At 41.7% G+C, this 12,699-nt stretch overlaps 1 protein-coding gene across 2 annotated transcripts in view; it reads left to right on the forward strand.

The window, feature by feature from the left end:
* Positions 1-12,699, forward strand: part of LOC138293239 (bromodomain testis-specific protein-like) — a 1,110,548-nt gene that overhangs the window by 360,449 nt on the left and 737,400 nt on the right. For both annotated transcript variants that reach the window (XM_069232347.1, XM_069232348.1), the window contains exon 4: positions 10,841-10,979. In XM_069232347.1, the coding sequence (XP_069088448.1) occupies positions 10,841-10,979 (139 nt within the window). The remainder of the gene's footprint in view (positions 1-10,840; positions 10,980-12,699) is intronic.

Genomic DNA, 12,699 nt, shown 5'->3' on the forward strand with positions numbered 1-12,699 from the left:
TCCTAGCTCAGCCTAAGCTACTCTGCTATAGCTACCTTCTATCAGCCTAGGCTGCTAGAAACACCTCTTCTACACTGACAAGGGATAACTGGACCTGGTACTGAGTGTAAGTACCCCTTGGTACCCACTACAAGCCAGGCCAGCCTCCTACAATAAGGACTGCCTATATTGTGTCTATCCTATTCATAAAACTAGAGACTGCAAGATCTGTAGGACCTTTTCTGCTAAAACACTAAAAGACAGAGAAGGTTGCCTTCTACTTTGGCTAAAAAAAACTAAAATCCAGAGACATTCCAGTTTCTGATGAGGACAGTGCCTCTTCTTCTGTGTCTGTTGAAAAAACACCTGTGAAGAGACGAGCTGAAGCTTCCTCAGAGGAACCACCCAAAAAGGCTTTCAAAAAATCATCTGAGGTGTCCCCAGAAATATGTAGCCCATCAAAGAAGATGAAATCAAAAGCTTCAGATTTGAGATAAAAAAGAAGCCTGTCTCTGAGCCCTCAACGCCACCATTCAAGGTACAACATACCTTCAAAAAGCCAGTTTCTGCACCGTCGACGGGATCATTGATGGGTCATGTCTTAATGACATCCACCGTCATCACGCTGTCTGTCAGTGGCAACGACTGACTCTTCGTCGATGGTTTGCTCATCCTTGTCGACGGCATGCCCTATCTCTTCGCCATTGCAGCAGTCTTCGTCAATGCGACTTACCTCTTCAATGCTGCTACCATCAGCATTTCCGTCGACTGAACACCTGTCGCCGCTTCCACGGCCTCGTTGCCGGCGCTTCTACCATCGACAGCCTCGTTGACGATACTACAACCGCTGATGACGTCTCAACCGTCGACGCTTCCACTGTCTATGACGCTTGATCCGTTGACACAGACTTTGGACTTTGCCATTCGGAACTTTCCAGCTGGTATCGCCACAAGCCTCAAAGTTCCTACAAAAGCTGATGCTACCACCAAGGCCCTACTGTCCATAAGGCAGACGAGTAGCCCTCCTTCAGAAACAGCCTGAAGCGCAACCCACCAACCACCTGGTCGACTAAATTTTTCTCCAGAAAAACAAAGGTAAACTTTACAGCGGTACAAGCTAGTTCGCTGTATCCGACCTGCACTCCATTGTGGTCGGCCTTAACTCTTGTCTTTGACCACCACCCCCACCCCAGTGGTGAGCCCTTTTTTGGCTATTTGGGGTAAGACCTTCATAACTTTTTGTCCACATAAGCTATCCACACCAAATTTGCATCCATTTGTTCCAACATCCTAGGGATTCTAAAGGTACCTAGAGTTTGTGGGTTCCACTTGGAGGAGACCAAGAAATTAGCCAAAATACAGCAAAAATGTAGTTTTTTCTGTAAAATGGCAAAAAAGGGCTGCAGAAGAAAGCATGTGTTTTTTTCCGTAAAAATTGCATCAACAAAGGGTTTGTGATGCTAAAATCAACATCTTCCCATCTTCCCAGCTAGCAGAAAACCACATTTTTCAATACAATGTTGGCATTTTACTGGGACATACCACATTTTTACTAATTTTTATTGTGCTTTCAGCCTCCTTCCAGTTAGTGAAAGAAATGGGTGTGAAACCAATACTGGATCCCGGACAGCTGAACATTTCTGAAAAGTAGACAAAATTCTGAATTCAGCAAGGGGTCATTTGTGTAGATCCTTCAAGTTTTCCTACAGATAGTAACAGCTAAAGGAAAACAAATATTGAAATTGAGGTGAAAAAAGAGCCACTTATGTCCACGTTTTCTTCTATAACTTTTTCCAGCTATGGCATATTTTCAAAGGAATATACTGTTACGTCTGCTGGACTCTTCTGGTTGCGGGTATATATAGGACTTGTAGGATCATCAAAAACCCTAGGTACCCAGAGCCATTAATGAGCTGCATCTTGCAATGGATTTTTATTGTATACCCAGTATACAGCAATTCATTTGGTGAAATATGGAGAGTCAAAAATAGGTATCAAGGAAACGTTTGCATTTCCAGAATGGGCATAAGATAAGGTGTTGAGAAGCAGTGGTTATTTGCACATCTCTGAATTCTGGGGTCCCCATACTAGCATGCGAATTACAGGGCACTTCTCAAATAGACTTCTTTTTGACACACAGTCTGTTTTGCTTTCACTAATGAACGAACTGACAAAAATCTCTGGAATGCACTTCTTAGTTTAAAGAAGACATTTTATATTATTCCACCACAAGGTTCCTAAAAAATGAAGGAGATTAGTAGGTCGGAGGCACACGTTTAAAAATAGTCACAGCAATGAAAGGAAAATATTTCAAAGTGATTCTCAACTGCAATATACACAGCAAATATATGTGATTATATTATGGTATAATTGCAAGACAAAGGATAAAGTCAAAATTCATCACTGTAGGGCCTGCCAAGCTCTTCATCTTTCTCATGTCAGCAAGTTGATGACCCCTGTTCAACTGTGAGAAAGAGATATCCACCCTCAGGGGGCCAGTGTCAGTGTCAGGCATTTTACGTCCAATCCCAAACGAGATCTCGGAAATTCCCCTTGCTACTAACCAGGGCCACCTTTTTATAGCTTAAACAAACATGGAAAAAGCCTTCCGAAAGGCCCTCCCCTCTAAGATGGATATTCAAAACATGCTGGCTACTGTAGGTCAGAGTTGGAAGAAAACGTTGAAAATTGGTCAACTTTTCAAGGCTTCCCCTCCAAGCCAACCGGTTCCCTGCACTGAAGAAAATCAAAAGAAATATGTGCTTTCTTACTATACTATAGTGTTCGGTAAGAGAAAATATGAAGAAACAAGCATGGTTTACCATGTGTAAAAACACAGCTCATCTGCAATGTCTAACGCCACGATAAAGCCAATAGGCAGCTAAACTGAATACAAAATGTAATCTGCAGCTGGTGAACATTGCACAACTAATATGCACAGTGGTGAAACAATGTCAGTGGTCAAACCTACCTAATTTCACTACACTGTCTTACGTTTGGAAGGAAAAAATGTAGTGAAAGTTAAGGGGTAATAGCACTTGTTCTTTTATTCTGTGTATCCCCAGGTCTCTCAAATAAAATGATACCTCACTTGTGTGGGTAGGCCTACTGCCCGTGACAGGCAACGCAACAAGGACACATCATATTTTTACATTGAAATCTGACGTGTTTTTTGGAATGTACCTAGCTGTGGATTTTGGGCTCTAGCTCAGGCGGCACCTAGGGAAACCTTTCACAGCTGTGCTTTTTTTTAAACTAGACCCCTAGAGGAATCCAGGATGGGGTGACTTTTGGGGCTCTCACTAGGCTCTGTTACCCAGAGTCCTTTGCAAACCTCAGAATTTGGCAAAAAAAAAACACTTTTCCTCACAGTTCGCTGCTGCAAGTTCTGGAACCTGAGAGGAGCCACAAATTTTGTTCCATCCAGTATTCCTCCAAGTCTCCCGATAAAAATGGTACCTCACTAGTGTCGGTAGGCCTAGTGCCAGTGTCAGGAATGGATCAAACAACCGTCAATGTTAGTCCTTACATGGGGGCAACTGTTGACCCTGGGGTGATCCATTCCTGACGCAAGCACTAGGTACAGGCACTCAAGTGGGGTAGCGTTTTTATCAGTACAGATGGGGAAACACTGGGTGGTACGAATTTTGTGGATCCCAACATATTCCTGTAGTTTGTGTGACAGAAATGCAAGAAAAAATAGAGTTTTTATTTAACATTTCACCTTTGCATGGTATTCTGGATAAGAAAACTTTGGAGAATCCACACAAGTCACACCTCAGTGGACTACCCTAAGTGTCTGGGTTTGGTAGGTTTCCCTATATGGCCGCCAAGCCCTTGACCAAAAACACAGGTGCCTGCTCTACAAAACCAGGTTGTTGTGTGATAGATATTTTTGATGTCTGCAAAATACGATTTGGGCGGTGGAATTTGGGGCTGAACTAAATTGGGGCGCTCCCAAGAGAGAACTTTCTCTGTGCTTGCCACCACATGCACCTGCTCTCTGGGCCAACCTGCTATTGTCTTGCTACACAGTCTGTGCTTGCGAAGGGACAGCAGGACTGTCCTCATCACCTCCCTCAGAATCACTGGAAGAGGAGTTGTCGGAAAGATCACTCTGAATCTTCGCCATTGTCCTATCCATCAGAATCGTCTCAGTCTCTGTTCCTAAGTCACAGCTGTCCTCTATAACTCGAGTTAGGGCTTGAGAAGCAGTCATCCAATGAGACACCATCTCTGCTACTGGCTAAACTCTCACTCTAAAACACTAGCCTACGTAGACAGCCACAAAATAGTTGGAGGGTATGTGTGATGTGTGAAACAGTAAAGGTCAGTCACCTTACCTTCGCTTCTTCCTCCAATCAGCACGTTTTCTCAAGACACTCAAAAAACAAAAAAGACACACTATTACTTCACCTTGTCACATACCAGTTGTCGCAGTCTTTAGCGCCTCTGGCTTCTAGTCCAGCAATCATTATTGGTGCTCCCATTCCCATGACCTCCTCCTCGGATTCCTTCACTACCACCCAGCAAAAGTGCCCTTCATCTATCCATATCCCCTCTCACACATATATTTCTTTTGTATTATAGCTCAGGTAATGCTGGCTTTACTGATCCACTCAGCTATTTACATAAAATACAGATTTGATCTTTGCAGTAGGCACATAAACATTCTGTGCTACTTTATGGAATCAAAACAGCCACTAGACAAAAGTCAGATATTTTTTGTAGCAGAAACATAATCACAAGAGTTACTTGACTTTTTTTTTTATTGCTGTCTAAAAGCTACAGTTGAAACGCGCCAATTGAAGTATGTGCATTGCTTTGAAGACACAAGCTGATCTGCAAGAGAACTGGTGGTGAATGAATATATATATATATATATGTATGTAAAGAGATCACTTTTATATGTGGGTGTGGTTTTCCTGGGGGCTGAGCACAGCCCCCAGGGAAACCACACACGTATTGACAAAAGTGATCTAGATAGATAGATATATATATATATATATATATAGCTAGATGTCTATATATCTATAGATATATATATATATATCTACAGATATGTAAATATATATAGATATCTATAAATAGATATATATAGATAGAGAGAGAGAGAGAGATACATATAGAGGTATATATTGATATTTTGATATTGATCGATATAGCTAAATAGATATATAGAGATAGATTGATATATATGTAGTTGCATGGTTTCCCTAGGGGGCCATAGTGGCCCCCATGGAAACCATACAACTATAAAAAAAAATATGTTTTTAAATTGCTCCCAAAGGGGGTTGCCCTGCTCACGGGTGACCCCCTGTCAATTTAATGAAAAAGGAAAATATTTATATATATTATTATTATTATTTTTATTTTTTTTAAACCCCTAGGGGAGCCCATTTCCAGATGGGGCCAATCCCCCCCCCCCCCCCCCCTCAATGATTCCATGGTGTCTAGTGCTGATTCCTGGCCCTCGATTTCCCGAACGGTGAGGAGGCCCATTTTTCCCACCAGAGCAGGAAGCAGCCTTACCTCCGCTTCCTGCTCTGGTGGGGAAAACAGATTGACATGCCAGCGTGCCTCGTGCCGTGGTGATGTTACAAAGGAGGGGGGAGGGGTGTTACACAGAAGCTCTTCTATGTCTCCCGATGGGTAATTAAATACAAACAAATCCTCTGGTGCAACGCACTGGAGGATTTTTTTTTAACTCCCTCCCTGGTGTCGGCCATTGATCGTGACCCGCACCAGGGAGGTAGTGTGGGCATCGGCTAGTGGCCGACGCCTGCACTGAAGAGGTTGAAATTTATATTGTTTTTATAAATTGGAGTAGGATTTTTATTGCGTTTTGTTTTCTACTCATTAACTGTTTTGTTACTGACAAACGCTTTATATGTTTCTCCTAAGTGAAGCGTGTCTGCTCTGTGCTTCAGTTACAAAGGGTTGAGCTCAGAATTAAAAATTAAATTATTTTGGCCTAACTTGACCTACTAAGTAATTGTGCCATTACATGAAGACAACTCCTGTCCACTTCATATCAATTTTGTTTTTTGTATTGTATTTATATAATTCTAAATTCCAAAAAGTATTCACATGCTCTGCTATAATATTCCACTACACCATTATAATCCCTCATCATAACCTGATTATAAAAGGCCATAAAATTATAATCCATCTGAAATTTAGTTGTAAATTCATTGAACAATTTTCCTTCTTTCCTGCCTATAGCCTCCCACTTCCTACAAGACTGTTGACATTTTCGAATGTTCAAGGTGTCCTCATTAAAATGGAACATTGAGATAATAATGGGTTGAAAGTTTCTTTAAGCAGTTTGAGTTGGTATACCCAACCGATTAGCTGATCTCACTTGTGGCATTAAAGTGGATCCACTGATCAAGCGGAAACCATTGCAGTCTGCTTAATGTTGCTATGGCATGACTGGATCAAAAAAAAGGTCATGGCTAACCAGTACAGCTGCTGTATCTTGTAGTCTGTTCAAAAGTTTCTGGGAAGGTTTCAACACAGAGGTTTGCAGAAATAGAACCCAGTGCTCATAAGGGTTCATAGCAAGGTTCCACGCGCTTTATTTGTTGAATTCGATGAAGTAACCATAAATCATGATTGCTTCTGTTAATTTAATATTCCAGTGGTAAAATAAATAAATACAAAAATATCCACTTACCTTGCTTGCCGTCGCTACATTGCTCCATCCGCTTCTCCTCAGCAGGCACAGGCTCCCAGCCTACCTTACGGCCAGTCTTGACCCTGATCAGAGCAGCGTCAGGATTGGCTGGGAGCGCCCAACCTGGGTGTTCCCAGGCAGATTGGGAGCCTGTGCATGCTCTCGATAGCCCGACAACTCAGTGCCAGGCTGGAGAGAGCCCACTGCGCACTCCCCCTCAGTGCACATCACAGCCTGTGGCTCCGCACCCTTTTACCAAAAAATGATAATAAAGATAGTTTATTATTGTTTTTTGGTAAAAGGTTTGCAGCTGCTGCCGCTGGCAGGGGCGGCGTTCCTCCGCCCTAATGGTGGAGCTGCACCTGCATAAATAATATAAATAATAATATAATACAAAACAAAGTACCTGTGGTCTCCAATTCCAGGGATGGTGTAAGTGTCTTGTGAACATTTTTATTTGGGAGTGAGATATAATATATGGAGTTAAAGACTTTTCTAGATTTAACTAGTGCTAGGTTTAATAATACAGTGTTTTATTTAGTGCTTCTATGACATTTGTAATCACTCTATGGTTTATTGATAAGAATGCATGTCAAAGATCGCTGTTCAAGTAGGTAAGATAGCTCAGTGAGATAACTTTTCCAAAGGTTTGTCAGGCATCAGCTGGCATAGTGCACTGTGTTAAAAACAATCTGCTGTCCCCAGGGCTGCTGCGAACTCAGTGCCCTGAGGGGAGACATTCACATGAAACACAGAGGAGCTGTTTAAAAGCTGCTGCGTGTTTCACAGTGCAGGAGGCGACCCGTCTGCGCTTTGAACAGTGAGGTCCCCTTTCAGGCGGATGCAGTGAGTGCTTGCTCCCGCCTGCAGAGGGATGTCTGGGGAGGGGGGTTTCTCCCCTCCAGAGAGCTTCCATTAGAGGGCGCACTGAAGGTGCACCACACATTATCATGTTTATGGAAGGGGACACACAAGCGTCTGTGGCCCCATCTGTAATACCATTGTCCCCCTTGGCACACAAAGCATGCACTCACGCCCGTTGGCCCCCATGGCACAATGTATAATTTGATGTTAATTAAGGCAGAGGTTCAGGTTCTGACAACTTAAGTTCATCTTTTCATATTGAGGTCGTTAATATTTCTCAATTGTATGGCATTATCATCACCTGTTATATACAGCACTTACAGAACGCAGATGTGCAATATGAAGCCCTACATAAAAGATTACATAAATTAAAAATTAATCCGTTTCTGCTTTCAAAAGTATAAAGAAAGAAAGTGGGCAGGGGAGATTGTGGCTGTGCCAGCCATTCCAGTAAATGCATAGACTTGGTTGAGCATTATGTTGTCTAAAGTATGAAATAAATTAGAGGAGCAACACCTCGATAACCACACCCATGTTTTAAGTTTATCATGTAATTTCTCATGATAATGTATGTTGTGGCTCATTTGGAATTCTATATCTTTGCTGCTCACCACATTTCTGGTGGCCCCTATAATGTGTATTGCTGTGCTCAGCAAGCCTTCATTCATTCAAAGTACTTTGCAGCAGTTAGTACAGTCACCTTTGCTGATGCCTAATGGAAGTTCATTAGTGTTGTCCATTCACAACCATCACAGCATGTCCTTTGAAATAGTGCAACTAAGATGCCACATAGCGTGAAGAAGAATTCAGGCCAACTTTCCACAGCACAGTCATGACTAGTAGAGAACACTTGTACATCCGCCTTTCACATTGTTGTGTTGTTTCTGTGCCTGGAAGTATTCAGAGAAACAAACGTCACAATGTGTTCAAAAAGATTAATGTCACCAATCCTTTAATTTTCTCCTCCAACAAATACTTTCAGGATCACCCTGGATACCCACACTAGTGTAATTGTTTTTTATTTATTGCATTCATGCATTGTGTAAGAAATCAGGTTGATTGAGGGGGGGTGGAAACCATCCTTAAGCAACAACCGCAATCCTTGTCCGTGAACCACAAAAAGTCACCACTAAATTAACTTATGCCTAACTTTGTTAGCTTGGCATAAAAGCAGTCAGGCTTAACGTAGAAGCTCTACGTAAAGCATTTATGCAGCGTACACACACAGTAGTAAAGTGAACAACTCAAGAAAAATCCCATACCACTTTAGAAAAATAGAGACAATTTTATAAAATGACACAAAAATTAATTAAATCCAATAAATCGAAACAGAGTTATGGATTTTTAGATAAAACATTTTGTGAATTTTTTTTCCTAGAAGATCAAAGCGCCAACAGCAAATAACTGGTCTCACCAGTGGAAGAAACTAGATTTCCAGTACGAGGAGGTTGTAGTCGTCTATGGAGAGCCTGTCATCATCACGCCTGGTGAAGATTTTCACCCTTTGCCTTAGCTTTTTGGAAGTCAAAGACCTCCACTGGGGCGAAGCTGTAGCTTAAGAGGGCTCCATGATTTCAGATACTGTCACCTGGAGGTGGTGTTGTACAGGATTTGCTGCTGCAGAGAAGAACATAGCAGGCACTACTATGAACACAGGCCAACCGGCGATGCATCTTGGATAGGTCGGCTGGCAGATAGGTCCCAGTGTTATCTTGGTTCTTCAGGTACTTTTTTGGTGAAAATCTTTCTAAGTCCAAAGTTTTTGGGTTAGGCAGGAGCAGCATGTCTAACAACACTTCCAAGGGTCCCCGTACCTAGGTGGCATCACTGTGGGTGTGGTGGGGGTGAGGTTAGGACTCATTGCAATAGTTGAAGTGCAGGGTTCAAGGACTCTGGAGCTTGTTAGGTCACTGTAGTTCACACAGGAGGCCATACAACTAGCCCTTAGAGTCACACTGGTAGTCCTGGGTTCAAGGGAATGATTATCTTTTCTTCAAGCAGCAAGACAGGCCTGAAGCAGCAGGACAGACCTCAGGTAGCAGGACAGTCCTGTGGAGTCTTCCACAAGTCCACAATTGTACTGAAGTGTGGCTCTGGAGATCCAATATTTATACCTAGAACCAGGCTTTGAAGTGGGGGTAATTCTCCGTACTACCCTCGTATCAGATTCTGGAATGTTCTTCTCTTCCTCTTTCAAGGCTCCAAAAAGTCTGGGTTAACAAAAGATTAGTGTCAGGTTCCTTTGTCTATGCGGTAGGCAAAGCCTTTTGAAATGTAAGTGGGACCGGGTACAGCACTATCCCAAACATCCTAGCAGGGTGGCCTATTCTGTCCACACCTAATGCCCTTTTGTGTTACTGTTTGGAAGGAATACACAAACCCCAACAGCAGGGCCATTTACAATCATGTGACTTAGGACCTGGTAGAAGGCACAAATGGCCAGGGCAAGAAAATACCAACTTTCTAAAAGTTGCATTTTCAGGATTGCGACTTAAAATCTCAATTTACCATTGAAAAGGATTTTAAATTACAACTAATTTGAGTTTAAACACCATATTTCTATCTGCCCCAATCAAATTTTATCACTTATTAAATGTTATAAGGTAACTACTAGTACATGTAAAACTTAAACCCACATGTTCTACTTTTTAAATACAATGCATCCTTCCCTATGAGCCTTCAGGGCCTATATCAAGGGTAGATTATAAGTATTAAAAAGGAAGGTTTAATCATGGCAAAACGTTTATTTTACCACTTTGAAGAGGCAGTTTTAAAACTACACTAGATACGGCAATAGCAGTCATGATGCATGTTTTCAAGTGCTTCTTAAGTGAGTGGCACAATGAGTGCTGCAGTCCCACTAGTAGCATTTCATTTACAGGCCTTAAATGCACGTGTTACCATTAACTAGGGACTTAAACGTAAATTATGTTTGCCAATTAGGTTTTAGCTAGTTTTAGCATGTTTTTGGGAGAGCGCACAAGCATTATAGCAAAGGTTAGCAGTAGTAAAGTGCACAGAGTCCTCATGCCAACAGAAACTGATTCAGCAATAGAAGACAAAAATCTGGAGGAGACCCCACAAGAGAATCCAGATCCAACACATTGCTTGGCCATCTGTCATGTTTGTCCTCTACTTTTGAATTAACGGTCCATTATCAAAGGCTTTGAATTAAAGTCCATGTATAGAGTTTGTGTGTGTTTTTATATGTTTGTATGTGCTGTAGGCCATTTTGGACTATGGCTCCTTCCGTATTGCCTAAAGTAACTTAATTCCGTGCTAGCAACTTTTTTTTAAGAACATTCTCGTTTTTGTCAGCCAGGTGATGACATTGTCTTGATGGCACAAACATTAGAGAAGGTTTTTATGCAGAAATTAGCACAAATGCCACAAAAAGAAGTAGAGCTATCTGTGGTTGGAAACAGAGGACTTAAAAGTAGGACAACATCTGGAGGAGGTAAGCTAGTTTTGGAATGATGTTTTTATTCAGCACGAATAATGTTCTATAGGGCAATGGCAACTTTGCATTGTTTAACATCCTGTATTTATTTACACGTGGTAAATTTCTAAATTAAAAATAGTTTTCATCTTCTAAATCCTTATATGAATAATAGTGTTGCAATTCATTGGTGGTTGTAAATGTGTAAACCTATTTCTTAAATATGCATTTGCACAGTTTACCAATGAGCAAGCATGATAACTACAACTAATATATCATGCTAAATATCTGATATACCCACTTTAGTTTGTTAATTTGACCACCCTCTTCCGGGTATAATTGTTGGATTCGGTAAGCATATCAAACTGACTTACAAATGATTCCCACATGAAATACAGAAACAGAAAGAGTTCCTATGCAGATATACAGAAAAAAGTTGTACATTCCATTGTAGTCTGTAGACTTTGACTATCATTTCAGAGGTAAGAGGTACCTGGTCCTGATTAGGGATACGATGTAAAGAGCACTTTCTCATTAGAATGTATTTCTTTTCAGGACATAAATGTGTCTCCATAGCTTTATTAATATTTTAAAAAGACTGCTGTAAAGAGCCTCACCTATAAACCTGATGAAGTATAAGCTGTCCCTGAAGTGCATGGTATCAGGCCATGGGAAGTCTTTCTATTTCAGACCAGTCTTTGTTTCATATCAAAACACTCATGTCTCAACAGGACAATGAAGAGCCTTCAGCAGGGATTTTAGGTTGAGCTCCAGATAGCTTTATCTACCTAGCATTTCTCATGACATCACATACACAACATGTAAAGAAAACCCATCTTCAGCTTGTTTGATTGAGCCCCCATTTGTCATTGGCTTCCTGGTTGTCCATGAGATTTAGATATTAACCTATAGTTTTTCTTCGACATGTAAATTGTCTGCTGCAGGTCTGGCTTGCATTGGGGTTTGTAAAAAGGAGTCATTATAAGATTTGTCTTTGCTTTGGCAGCATGATTTATTTTATTTTTTTAAGTGCTAGCAGTTGTATTGTAATATTGCAGTGTATTTGCCGAAGCTGGCATCTTGATGTGTTTGGTAAGTGTACATGTGTTGCAGTACTGCTACAAAACCCCTTCACACCCTGTCACATGCAGCTGTCTAACTGCTTGCGCTTGGTGGCTCCCTTCTGAATACCAGTGTACCAGGTGCTCTTCTATGCTTTCTCCTGGCAGGCTTTCGCTTCTCTGAAATGCAGAGCACTGGCCAATCGTCCTCTGCACATGCCCAGTAGCTCTTCTGCTGCTACCATTCCTCTGAACTTGAGTGCTACATTCTTATCCGCTTGTGTCACTTCCTCACCTTACCAGCTACCTGGAGCCAACATATGCTGCTTCCTCTTTCAGCATGATCTGGCTGACCGACATGCTGGAATACTATTATTTGACAGATGTACATATATCACAGATCACCAGGGCCTTTTTAAGGGATGGGCAAAGTGGGCAATTTCCCCAGAGGCCCAACCCTCCAGAAACCCCCAATTAAAGTAATCAGGATAGTCAGATGACTATTTATCTCTCTCTCTCTGGTTCTCTCTCTCTGCCTTTTTCTATCTGAAACGCAGTCCCTCTCTCTCTCCTCCTCTGACCTTTTCCACCTATCCCTAGCTACCCATTTTCTACCTTTAGATCTGCCTCTTTCTATGCCCCACCAATTGCTTTATTCTTTCTCTGCCTACCTTATT

Source organism: Pleurodeles waltl, chromosome 4_2, assembly GCF_031143425.1.
Source record: "Pleurodeles waltl isolate 20211129_DDA chromosome 4_2, aPleWal1.hap1.20221129, whole genome shotgun sequence".
NCBI lineage: Eukaryota > Metazoa > Chordata > Amphibia > Caudata > Salamandridae > Pleurodeles > Pleurodeles waltl.